General features: G+C 41.0%; 1 protein-coding gene across 10 annotated transcripts in view; it reads right to left on the minus strand.

Annotated features, from left to right (window-relative positions):
* zmiz1a (zinc finger, MIZ-type containing 1a) overlaps positions 1 to 13,695 on the minus strand; it is a 159,308-nt gene that overhangs the window by 54,382 nt on the left and 91,231 nt on the right. For 9 of the 10 annotated variants that reach the window (XM_088634613.1, XM_088634615.1, XM_088634620.1 and 6 more), the window contains 2 exons: positions 6,640 to 6,760; positions 1,567 to 1,680 (listed from right to left, as the gene is read on the minus strand). In XM_088634613.1, the coding sequence (XP_088490739.1) occupies positions 1,567 to 1,680; positions 6,640 to 6,708 (183 nt within the window). In that variant the 5' untranslated portion in view covers positions 6,709 to 6,760. Of the gene's footprint in view, positions 1 to 1,566; positions 1,681 to 6,639; positions 6,761 to 13,034; positions 13,059 to 13,695 lie in introns of those variants that run through there. The other variant, XM_088634616.1, reaches the window with a different exon arrangement.

Here is a 13,695-nt window from a genome sequence, read left to right on the forward strand (position 1 = left end):
CACATGTACATGAAACATAACCATGTTTTGAGTGCTCACGCTAAAATAAAGTAGTTCAGGACTGCCTATTTTATTTTAAAACAAACACACATTTGACAGTTACTGAATGTTGTCAGGTTTACTGGGTAATGAGGTACTGATGCTTTTCTTATCAAAAATTCTGATGAAAAATGTCACTTCCTTCCATGAGAATCTCAAGTTAAAAGAGCACAAGCAGGGTGCATTCCTGCTAGCCACAAATGAAAATCAACAGCCTTAGGGCAACTAGTGCCCGACATGTCCAGCTCTGTCAGCCAAACCTCTAATCTTCTGATGCCTTTAATCTTTTACATAATACTTCATTCACTACTGGAGGGTGGCACTTTTTGGTTTCTTATTAATAAAACAACATATCAGTCAACCCTGTGCTGGGAAACGTGAGGTAATTCTAGGACACAGGACAGCAGACAGCACTCTTGAGGTGGAAACATTCAAACCGGAATTTCTGTACTCGGCAGCTACCATGAAATCTGCTCTCCAGGCCTGTAGCTTTAAAAGTTTGAAACAGAAGGATGTTGGACAAGAGAGTATAAAACCTGGCATGGTCTAGATATCTTACACATAGAGCACTAAAGAAATTGATAGATCAGGGTGGCCCAGAAAGCTAAGAAATGATCATGGCACTTTAATGCGCAGGGTTCCTGTAATCCAGAGCATTTTTTTTCTTTAGTTACATAGACAGACCAATCAATCAGCCTGCGCTCTGCAAGCCTCTTCCTTTCTCTGCCTCCTCACACTGTGTGACTGAATCTTTGCGTATGAATGACAGATGCCAATCAGAGATACTCTTTTTAGGCTTGGAAACGTCTGAAGTCATACAGCTGTTCATTTTTTAAAGGCTTAATATATTTTATATTTTTTTGGCAATTATTTAATTAAAAGATCTAGCCCCACTGTGGGCTTAATGCAAGAGCACAGTTAAAACTGCATGGTTTTTAACCAAGGAATTAAAAGCTTTAGAGCTTTAAACTGCATTGATTACTTTGTGGTCTGAGTGACTGTGTGCTTACTGCTCACTCCCTTCGTTTTCTCTGTGTCGGTGTTAACCTCTGCCCTCGTGTGTCCTGCTGTCTTTAACAGGACCTAGCCAATAGCTTGTGGTTCTGCTGCAGCCTATTCTTACATAAAGAGATCTTGAGAGAAACACGCCCACGTTCATCATACTGAAAAGGGCAGGGCACACTTCCTTAATCAGTGGTAAACAGCTAAAACTGGGGAATAGTCACTGGAATCCTGTTCGTGGTCTCCCGTATTATTATTATTAATAATAATAATAACAACTTTATTTTATATAACAACTTTAAAAGTAGCATCTTAAAGTGCCTTGCAGTAGGTGTAAAAAAATAAATGAAACCAGCTAGAAGCAAGTTGTACTTTTTAAAAAGGGACAAATTTATGTTTCAAAAAGGGTAATTAAGGCTACAAAATAACCACTGTTGCTTTATACTTGTACATTAAGGAAAAACAAAAACAGTTCTTTACAATTCCTTAACTGGGTTCCTTATTTCGGAGGCGGAGCCGGCTTACCGTCAGACAGCCCATCAGGCTCTGCTCGAAGGGGCGCTGGAAGGCCCGCGGATCGCCACACCAGTCCAGGAGCTCGGTCGCCGCCGTCTGGAAATTTGCTGGATTTTGTAAGTGCTGAAAAAACACACACACATCCCCCAAAGAAGAAAAACGGGATTAAAAGTTGTAGTCAGAAATTTAACGGCAAAAATGATATTTTATTGGAGAACAGAGTTGTTTACACAACAACCTGCTTCTGAAAAGCTATGGGCCACCTGTGCAAAGCGAAGGGACAGGAGCACCATTACGGGGAAATAACACAAGAGCGCACTGCTGAATTTCAAACAGCTATGTCAGAGAAATCATGTGGTTTATTACACAATTTAAAAGTAGCTTAAATTACTCTTTCAACAGCAGGTATGGCTTCTTTTACAGATAATGTACCTCATTTAGTGACTGGGAAACAATTTTTTATTTTTTAAAAAATTCTATCCTCTCAGCAGAGGCTTTGAGTAACTAGCGGATCAAATTAACAAAAAGGATTAAAAAAAACAGCCAATGGAACTGGTCTTTATACCAGTGCGTACTAAAACTGTATGTTGTATTATGAATGGAAACCAAGCCCTCACCCAACCTCCACTTTCTCCCAGTTACTGCAATTGCAACTGAAAAAGTGTCCGTGCCATGGCTGTAATGTATTTTACATTCAGCCAAAAGTGACTTCTAATATGGTCCCACGGTTTAATATAGTAGAAACACTGTTTTATTAAGCCTCTTCCGCAGCTCTACATTCTTGTAAGGACCCCTTCAGAACAGCTGAAGGGCACTTGCTTTATGAGCAGTCTGGCTGTTCTGTGTAACTTTCTATCAGACAATTACATCAGTGACCTTCAAGATCCCCTTATGCCTGGATTCACCTTATGCATGCTCTTTTGTTGAGTCAGCTACAGGCACAGGACGAGCACTCGCAAGTTTTGAAACAAAACCAAAATATTTCTCTGCTTTTATTTCAAAATCAGCGACTGTTTCTCTGCCCATTCCTTTTCAAAGTTTCAATAAAACCTTCACAGGCGTTAAGTAAATGAACTTCACAGCCTTAGAGGTATATTAACTCTAGACGCTTGCTTCTGTGGGTAGGAAATGGGAATTCCGCATAATGTTTATTGTGATGTTTATTCCTCTAATTTGTATAGCAGAGATCTCCTTACAATCATATGTAACACAAGGTTCCACTGCTGTATATAATCAATACAGTCTTTGGAGGGCAGACAACAGGAGACACGGTCTCCTAATCTTTGATAAATTTAGATAAACTTAATCTGATGGTCCTAAGGGGCAGTCATACCATTCCACAGGATAAACCTTGGTCAAGACCAGACATTTTGTGCAATGAAGGTTTCTTTGACGACAGCCTTTTCATGTCGTTTTTGTACATTTCAAAATTAGGAACCATGTAGCTAGGCAATCAGCCTTTGGGGAAATGAGCGAATAAGTGCCACAGAGGCTGGTTGTGCTATCCGCTCTTGCGCAGGGACAGCTCTGTGTTATCACTCTGCCAGTCTCGCAGCACGCCGTGCAAGAGAAGCCTGCCAGATCACAGACGTTCCCGGCTCCCTGACCAAACCCCGCCAATCCGATTTAACCAGGAGCACAGGCACAGGGAGTGTCTGGAACCCATCATTCTTCTGGAAAAAACGACCCTGCTATTGGAGCCAAAGGGCTGGAGATGTACAAGCACATCTTGACAAAAGCTGAAAAATTACAGATGGTCTTTAGAGCACCTTCTTCAAAGCAAAAAACCTGCAGAGAGTTAAGAACCCAAACTTATTTGATAGACTTGAGAACTGTTATCCTGTTTCATTGTTAAGTGTTTTGAGAAACTGCTAGATACAATAATGCTAGTCACTGAATTTTAAAAATGGCAGGATAGTGAGAAATTAGTACCCTTATCCTTGTGCTGTAAATATCATGCTCATTATATTTAGAAATAAGAGCCACTACTCCGGAGGACAAAAAAAAATGCATTTCTCAGTTTTTTGTTTTATACTCCTTTTGCATGGCAATTATATTTCTTCGAGATGCAAAATTTCTATAAGAAAAACATTGATTTTTATTTGTAATTAAGCCCAACAGCTGGATTGGTTTGACAATATCTCCTTAATTATTTTAATTGCGGGAAGATTCTACTCTGTCGAGGGGAGAGGATAGTAAGTTAATTGTTCTGATCTCTCTTGATAACCATGTTACTGTACTTGGAAGAGAACAGAGTGATGTTGAAAGAGCTCACTGGTGGTCTAATTGGCACAATATAAATGCTATTTAATATATTGAGTTTCCAAAATCACACAGGGCTGCCTTGATCAGTGCAGTGTCAACTTGTTTTAGATTTAAATTAAATTACCAACTTTTTTATTCCATCAAGCCAGTGCATGACAATGAATTTGGCTCTAATTAGCATGTTTAACTATTATCCACATCTTAGCCATATCTGTGCATGTCTTGTCATTTTTACAATCTAGGTTGTGTCCATGTGATGGGGTGAGCCCTCATTTTCTGCTGCGTTTCCCAACTGATCGGGACCGAGCAATCACTGCAAAATTGCACCCCATTTCTAAATGACCTGCGGCCGTGAACTAGCCCCATAAACTCGCTGGTTTCTTTACATTGCAGCTTGTTGAGGTTTGCAATTCCATGGCTTTGGTTTTGCCATTAGTTATTAGAACATTTAAATTGACTCCATGCGAGAAATCATTTTCAGTGTTGAGCTACAATAAAATATTTTTCCATCTGATCGCCATCTCCTGCTCTTGTCCAGCATCACCTCTGTCTGGCGGAGGACTATTCTCAGGAATAGCCCCAGGGAAGCTTCCTAAATTAATGTCAGATGACTACATGTGCTACAGGAATGACTAAATACGGCTCCCGAGAGGCATGCTTGCTCAGAGCAGACGAAAGCAAAGCAGCAGTATTAGCCTCACATGCAAGCTTGACTTCAAAGCCAGATTTTAGTGAACTGTAATGAAGAAAGCCCTCCTTTGCTTACCTGTTAGAAAACAGAAGTGTTTACCTGATCAAGTTAAAAATGTGTCCCTTGATAATTACTGGTAGGCCAGTCCACCCCCAAATACTGTGAATACTGAACAAGTTGCAGTGTTTTGTTCAAGTGGTCAGATACTGTGTAATGTCCCGTTAAGATATATATCTATATAGTATTTTTTTGTTTTCCACACAGAAATGGGTTTCAGCTGAATATTTTTGTGAACCCCAGGGCCCATACAGCCCATGTGGTGGTTAGGTAAGGTGTCCGCTTCATCAAGATAGCTGGTTTCATACCCTCACAGCCCTTGTTGTAAAGAAGTGCCTTGTGTTCTTGATCTTAAAAGCACGTCCATGTAGTGGAAGTAGCTGACACGAAGCACCAATCTGATCATCTGTACCTGATTATACTTGGATGTTAATGCTAGTCACTTTTCAAATATTTGACAAGCTACAAGGCTACTAAAACATTTGTGATTCTTTGTTGTTTTACTGTTTTGAATACTCCCCTAAAAAAAAAAAAACATTACCACACAAAACAACTAAATACAGACTTGATAAGAAAACCAGTAGCACCCACACAACAGGGAAGGAAAAATAATCATATTGCATAATTAATCGCATAATATCTTATACATATTGCTCAACGTTAACAGCTTTAAAAATCCCCGGAGTATACAAGGCTGACTAACATAAGAGGTAAAACGTGACATGGAAAAAATCAATGGTTTAAACTTCCAAATTATTATGCAGATAAAACTAGTTTTCAAATAACCTTGGTTAAACCTGAACAGCTCTAAACTACAAGCCAAAGATAACGATCCTCTAGCCCTAAATCTCTAAAAAACAACACACTCCCTCCTTCAGTACTTGCACAAAACAGAAATAAGACACTTTGGAACAAATACTGTCAAACAATGATCAAAGACAAATATCAAGGCAGCAGCCCAGGGTTGTGCAACACTTTAATTCTGCCAAAATTTCATATGTGAGTAAAAATGGAGAAGGGGTGCATGTATGTTTCAGAAGAGCGCTTTGGAAATGTGAATTGAACATGCTGGGCCAGCCCCCCTGAACTGACCGGCTGTGCAACTGGATCCTGCAATGCCTGATAAAGAGGTGGACAGATTACCATTTATAGAGGTCCCAGGAGACGGGAGGGCTTGGAGCAGGGGGTTCCACAACGGCGAAAGCTCTCTGAACTTGAGGCCGGACAAAGAAATGTGACATTTACGAGCACCTACCACTTCACAACCCGGTGTCGGTACTGAGCTGACCAAGTACTGACCAAGGGAAGAATGAGCTCCAAACCGAACTGGGGGCAAAATGCTATTTCCCCCCAGAGTATTTCCTCACCTCTCAATTAGAAAGTCTTAATCAGAAGAAAACTTCGAATGAGATCGCCTAGCTGGATGAAATGGATGACTTAGTTTCCATCTCCGGGAAGAAAGCAGGCTGGGGCAGGCACTTTCTCTTTAGCTGAGGTGTTAAATTTCCACAAAATAAGAACAGCCAGAACAGACGGTTCCACAAGACTGTCTTCCATTTCAGAAAACCCTAGTCAAAATGTGCTTTTTAATACTGGCACTGCAACTGTTACGCATGAAACAATTGGCATTAATTCCATCAGCCTCATGCATGTTAAAGCAAGACAACTCATTTTAATAGGACTAGAAATATGAAAATAAGGATCTAAATATGCTCACAGTAAACTCAATGCCTTTCCATAATGAAAAGTGGCCATGATTAATTATGTCATCTAAATGCAAGCTGATTCCAGCTTAGGTTTGTTTGGAGATAAATGGTAGTCTTTTATGAAATAGCACTGGTGCTTTTGTACAAGGGTGATGAGAAGCTGCGGTGGTACTAATTTCGCCACTCTAGCAGTATATAAAAATAAATCTATATGAAGGTCTGAAAAGGTTTATGCTGCATAACTATCAAATGTTTGTGAAAGAATAAGATTGGTATCCTACTAAACGAGAGGCAGCACTGGCACAGAATGGGCTTTTCTTCGCAGCTTGTTCATACAGTATGTACATAGCCCAGCTAACTTACCTGTTTTATGCACAGCAGACGGTCGTTGGTCTGCTGTATGTGCCTGTCCATAGACGGTATAGAGTTCATTTTGATTGTCTCTCCTTGGTTTCTACCTGGAAGCCATTAAAAGGTCTGTGCTCTGAAAGACAAAGATAGAGAAGCAGTGTTAGTGAGGAGCTCACTGGTGGTCTGCCAGTCCCTCCAAAACCCTGAAGTGTGTGTATCTGTGTGTGCGTGTGAGGGGGTTGGGCTGGAGCTGAGATGTGTTCATTTTGCAGGTGACAAGGGCTTGGGAAAGGCTCACGCTTTAAACTAGGCTATTCCAGGGTCACCTGACGACACCTTAACAAGTCCAGTCAGTCCCTATCACACAGGACTCTGCCAGCTGAGGTGATGATAGGTGTTCACTTCTGCTAGACCCTGACTGCACTACAAGTGCTTCACAGCCTTAAGGAGAATTTATTTCAGTGTTTTTCTCAGAATGAAAAAAAGAATCATTTGTTTCAACAATAAAAATATGTTTTTCTTTCTCACTCTCAGCAAAAAGAATGCTGCAGCTTCTTTTAAGTAGACTTCAGGATAGAGTGTCTGGTTGGTTATCACTGGCACAGTGCACAACGAATAGGCACACTGTGTCTACATTTCTCAAAGGTTATGTCATCCACAGTTAACAATTATCTGTGTGAGGTGTCTGAACAAGCTATAGATTTCAAATCCTTATGTAGTGGCAAGAGAACTCTGCCTTATGGATGGTAGTACATCTCAAAGAATAACAAACGGGAGGCTCAAGACATGAGAATTTTATGACAACTTGCATTAAAGTCAAATTTTATTTCTGACACCGACACCTTAGATGTTATCTTTAAAAATAAATGAAAGGGTATTTGTGCTGCTTGCCATGCAAGGGAACTCCATTATCACATGTCAAAAGTATTAAGCCTTGCATCCAAGGTTATCAATTTTGCTTCACCATACTGATTTATCGCCGTATTCAACAGCAAATAAATATCACACACTGTAGTCGGGCAGTAATTTATAGTGTCCTGTAGCTTTAAAACAGACGAGCTGGTGAATTAATAGGTAGGAATCTTGGAGTCCGCTCTCCTTCTCTCAACCCCTGTATTTATCACCATCACACAGTGACAAATTCCAGAACACAGAGCGCCTGTGAGAATCCCACGCACGCTGCCATTGGAGACTTCTGTATCACACTGATAATGCTCACTTATGGCTCCTGCTGGATTAAACAGGAGGAAAGAAATCTACTCCACTAGACAGCTAAAGAGCTTTTATGCTGCCTATTGGAACTCCTCAACCCCACACTCGAAGCACAAGAGGGCACCCTAGTACATTCCTCACCATAAATTAGAACACTCATAAAAAACATGAGGTGCATTTTCCACAAATGGAATTGATTCGTTAACCCCTTCACATCATTGTTTGGAAAAAGGGAAAAAAAAACATACGACATATGAAGCTCTGCCAGAAGAGGCTTTTAAATCAGGGCTTGGTCACTTGGAGCACATTCCACAAGGTCTGTCTGCAGCTGAGAGCTTAGAGACCAAGGGGCTGAACAAGCAGAGTGGCTGAGTGCGCTTTCACAACTTGGGAATGAAAAACAGGACTAAGGGTGGAAAAATGTGTTATAAACACAACAATAAAACAATATTAAACTGTATAAACAGATGTCTGAAAGACATCTGAAAATCACTGCCCCGTAGCCTGTAAAGGTCTGTGTGATAATTACAGTGTCACTTGAACCTGTCTCATCACAAGAAAACCTTTTAAATTCACCTTCAACTACACCAAGGTTTTTCTCTGTTTATGTAAGGATTATTCTACCCTATTTAGAGAAACAAAAGCATTATAATGCATAATGAAAGAATGAAAATCTAAATACTATAAGTTGTTAAATTGGGCTAGTTCAATACTCTTAGAGGTAAACCTGTACAGGTGATTTATCAATGTTAGTATTCTGTAATGTTGATACAGATAATGCAGACATGAAGTCACACAGTACACAGTACCAGACGTTCTGGGTTGCAATACACAGCAAGAACCAGCAGGTGTCTCCCTTCCCTGCTAAAGGCAGAACTGCATTTTCTTCACAAATAGCTGCACTGTGTTTCTTTAAGCCTTTACAAGCTCTACAAATCCTCAGCTGCTGCTTCCTAACAGGGTGCACTCAAACCAACACTGTCAGTCTGACCTTGTGGTTATTGATTAACTATTTCCCCATTCCCTGCCATCTTTCACACCCCCGGCACTGAACACAGAGCTGGAACTCAGCCCACTCCACACTGTAGCAGGTTTTTTTCCATTTAAACATGTGTAAGGTTGATTTTTAGACACAGAGCACTACCTTGTTAGGAGAAAAACATTAGTATCAAAGTGTCATGACACTGACAACTCAACATGTTGTTCTCATGACATTTTCCTGCTGCTATAACAAAGATTCCTGTTGTCTTCTTCTCTGTTATATATAAATATTTGTTTTCAAGGTAGACAGCAACAGAACTGCTGCAAAGCAATGACCCACATACTTCAGTTTTTACAATAGTTAATTAAAATGAACCACAGCGTTTTTAACATGACATTGTGGTGAGAGCAGCACAACTGAAAAACATGATTACTGTAGTTTTTAAGTACAGGATCGCTGAAGTGTCAGACCCCACTGTCATACTCTTACCCGCCCAAAAGCTGATATAACCTGAATTGCATCTTAGCCAACAGCGAATAGCTCAGGTTATTCAAGAAACAAGGAAGCACAACTTTTTTTTTCTAATAAATGAACAAACGGGAACAAAAAGCTGTGAGATGAAGCAAATCAAAGGATAAATCACAACAATGAATAATGCAAAGGCTAACTGACGAGTTTAAACAAACACAAATCAACTAACAAGAAACACTTGGGAACTGCTCACAAGTTTTACAAGAGAATCTGGTGCAATTATCTCTCTGTAATCAGAGTGTGACTGCATCACTGACTTCCTCATCTGAACTGACAGATAATTCTTACCTTCTTAAATGGTATTTTATTGCTGCTATCATCTCTCATCTGGTGCACAGCAACAGCTTTTGTCTGCCTGTGTGCTAGAAAGCTCAACTGACCCTTAACAAAACAATCTTTTAAGACAGAAAAGACACGGGACTCCAATGTACTGTAGCAACTATTGAGGCAGAAAGCTCAAGACGGTCGTGGTGGTGAAGCAATTCTCGTAGATTGATTCGGCCAGCTTATTTTCCTCGCAAGTACGTTTCACGCACCCAAACAAAGAAACTCCTCCAGACAAAAAAAAGTATGATAATTAAGAAAGATATACCATTTGCTCTAGGGCACAGATCCTCGAATATAAATACACTCCCTTACAGGAGCAGCAGCTGTCTCGGAGGTTATTATCATGTCACTATTAAAGCACTCCGACTACTTATCAAGTCACTGTTACGTTTTTCCTCAATCATTTGTTAAGCACTGTCTAATTACAGTATGTCACTTAGGTTAGTAAATAATGGCACAATTGGGAGTGGTGTAAAAACTCTGCAAGCTTATTAAAAATAAAGAGAGGGAGAGAATCTGATGGCCTCTTCTGGAGTATTTGGCCAGTGAAGCCCATAAGGAGGGCAGGTCTGTGCCAGGCAGGCTTGTGTACAGATGTGGCTGACAGCTTGAGCACATTGATCTGACCCTAGACAATCTGCAACAGTCGGCTCCCGTTCACACAAACGCAGTGTGGCTCCAACCGAAAGATGTTTCCAAAAATGAAAATCACATAATTAAACGCTAAGGCAAATTATCCGCTTCTAACTAAAATGAGGCTATTGATCCATTTAATATTTTATAACCCATGCAGGGTTTTTTTTGCACAGCACTGGCTATGGAAAGAAAAACAGGAAAAGGATCAAGACGGCATTCGCAGAGAAGCAGCTTTTCCAAACCCACATGACAGTCTTCGTACTTCTCCGAGCTGTCACCTTATGAATGGCTCAAGATGTAGGCAAAAGGTCCTCTTAATTAATAAATATTTTGGAAAAGGAAAGTTTTATTAAAGGGGTTTTTTTAACTATAAGCTCTTAAATGGCTACAGCTGCAGTTTTTTTTTCCTGCCTGTTAAATGGCCAGGCACCAGGACAAAGCGTTATTTGTCATGCAAGGAAAGCAGGAGGATGGAAAAGTGTACTCTGCTGCTTTCCTTTGTTACTTTACAGAATGTGCAGAAATCCCCAGCAGGCTCTGGCACTGAATATATGTGTTGTGAGCCCCCCACCCCCCCAACGCCCCCACCCCCTTACTACCCCCACCCCAATGCTGCCTTAACAGGCTCGGGAATGGATTTATTTTATTTAATGTGGTTTGGTCTACGACTCGGGCAGTCACCCCAAGCAGGAGACTCGTCTTTGCAGTCATGTGTTTTCATACAAGCCAATCGAGGGAGCCGAGCTGGTTTGGTCTCTTTTCCCTCCCTCGCCGTCTCTCTCGCTGGCTCTCACTCGCTCTCTCTTTTTTCTTTTCTCGTGACAGCTCGCATAAGCAAGCCTACCGAATATTCCTTGGGGACCCTCAGCTCGGTACACAGAAACCGTTCAGTCATCCGGCGCATCTGCAGCCAGGCTGGAGAAGCATGGGCAGCAGTGTGGGATGTAGAGCACTCAGTCCCCACGATAAAAATCATAGGGGTGGGATCAAGAGGAGGACAGAGCAATATCTCCTCTCTAACCAAGTGTAACATTTCACTAAGTCTCTAAGGCTGATCGCTGGGTGATAAAATGAGACAAAAGCAGATGGGCTGTCTCTTTCACCAGTGGTCCCCAAGCACCAGACAGCAGGCTAAATCCAGCAGCAACACAATATCACTCGAGTTCCTGCAACGTCTGAAAACCCAGACCAGTGCCAGAGAGGTCACACATGTGGTGGGGTTCCATGCTACTCTCCTAATTTCCTCCAGTGCAGCTAATCGCAGAAGGGGCAGAAAGTGTCCCAGGACTCCGAACAAGCATGTTTAGGAGCCTGTTAGAATATGCCCTCATAACAAGGTTTATTCAAAATATTGTACAATGCACCAGCTCAGGATTGCGAAACTGAGAGACTGCCAACAGCCTTACCTATTGGCTTTAGGACTTGGAACTGCTGTGTGTTTCTGTTTTTGGCCAAACAGATGCAGTCCTTCATAATGAATGCCTTCCTGTTCATGAGTACGTGAACTGAAAGAGGCAGCTGAACAAAGACTGTGTTGAACTGTAATTCAGTGTGAAAACCTCTACATTCCAATAACAAGGATATCAACATATATTATTGAAACCACAGGATAAACGTATTTAAGTATGAAGAATCCCATTCACCTTGTTGTGTAATGAATGAAAATCGGTAGTTATCTGCAGATGAGGTGCATTTCTAAAAACAGGCTCAGTGTAGTTTGGCTTCAGCCCAGAATTATTTTTCTGTTATCACTAGATTTACTGAGCTATTTTTTTCTCATTTAAATAAAACCATGTGGGTCAAAAACAAAAAAAGATAGTTACTTGTTTTACTTTCACAATAATATTGATCAACAATACTTATCTGTATCCTTAAAAGCAGAGGTGTTTGTAGTATCCAAGGCTTTTATTTAGTATTTTGTTCAATCAAATAATAGATGTGTCTAGTTACAATAATGGGTCTTCATTTTGAGGACCCAAGAACTTATTTTTCCTCTCAGTTTGTTCAGGAACCTCACTCTATCAAATTACTAACAGAGCTTAACATCAAAAGCTACGATGCACTTTATTACTCTGTGCTAACTGTGCTAACAATACTACCCTCCCGCCTCCAGGCTCCAGGCATCTGGCTTTCCCAGAACATTCCACAGCAAAATATCTGCTCGGGAGAGTGCAGAAAGGCAGGGATTTTTGTCATCTTAAGGAGATGAAAATTAAAAAAAACTTCAACTTCCCCCCCCCCCCCCCTTCCTAGTCCCTGTTTGAGCCTGGTGCTGCTGGTGGTTGATTCTGCAGCTCGTTCAGATAACATGCGTTCTCTGTTTTTGTTCTCCTGGTCTTCCAGTTTATTATGCATTCAGCTCATGTGTCCTCCTGCGAGTGGCTGTTCATTTTCCACATACCACGCTTAATCCTGCCAGCTAAACTTTGAAATAGCAGGAGCTGCTGCTGCCCAAGAGAAGCCATTATGAGGTCAGGGAGAAAAAGAGACTGATAGAGCTTGGGGGAGGAGTGACAGGCAAACAGTAAGATACATGGGAAGGAATTCAAAAAGGTTGAAAATGGAATAAAAGTGCGAGTGTGTGTACGAGAGAGAGAGAGAGAGAGAGAGAGAGAGTATCAGTAGGCATGTGTCTGTGTGTGCGTGCATGAGGGCTGAGGGTGGGTTGAACAGAAGGTTGTCTGCATCAACATTTTTTCAGCCGTTGTGCATAACTGACCTTTGGCTCTTTCTAACCTTGCCTTGTAGTGGAGGGCAGCGCAGGCAGATGTAGAAAGGCTCACACCCAACACAAGCTGGACAGCCGTGTGCTTGGGGAGTGGTCAGGAAGCATGTCACCCATTTCTAAATTTGTATGGCCAATGTCAAAAGACACGGGGGAATAAAGTGTTACACTGTTGCGAGTGTAGTTGGCAAAAATGACAACTTATACACACATCTAGAAAGAAGGGTATTTAGGCTTTTATGTCACTGCTTTTCAAAAACAAAATCTTCAAAAAAAAACAGAAATCTCCATATATAGCAATTCTTTAACAAAACATCAGTGATTCCTGTTATCTACAAGTACATCCATTACAGGCTTAACAACTTGAAATAAATTACTTTTGTGTGCTTGCCATCAAATAGCATTTAACTGCTGTTAAGTGCTCTGTGGCTGTTGCCATGTGTGTGCGCTTGCATTAGGATTTTCTTATCATAACTAGAGAAGAACCTAAAAATCAGCTAATACTTGAAGGACAATCCTCTCCTTTGGAAGATCATTCAGTTAAAAACAACAAAGAGGGGTGCTCTGAACAAATTTCTCTTCATCTGTGACAAAGTTCAATGTCCATCACTAAATGTGAGAAGGGAGGATTTGTCAGGGGTGTCCTGCGCACTTG

The sequence above is a fragment of the Lepisosteus platostomus genome, chromosome 6, assembly GCF_059453375.1.
Source record: "Lepisosteus platostomus isolate fLepPlt1 chromosome 6, fLepPlt1.hap1, whole genome shotgun sequence".
NCBI lineage: Eukaryota > Metazoa > Chordata > Actinopteri > Semionotiformes > Lepisosteidae > Lepisosteus > Lepisosteus platostomus.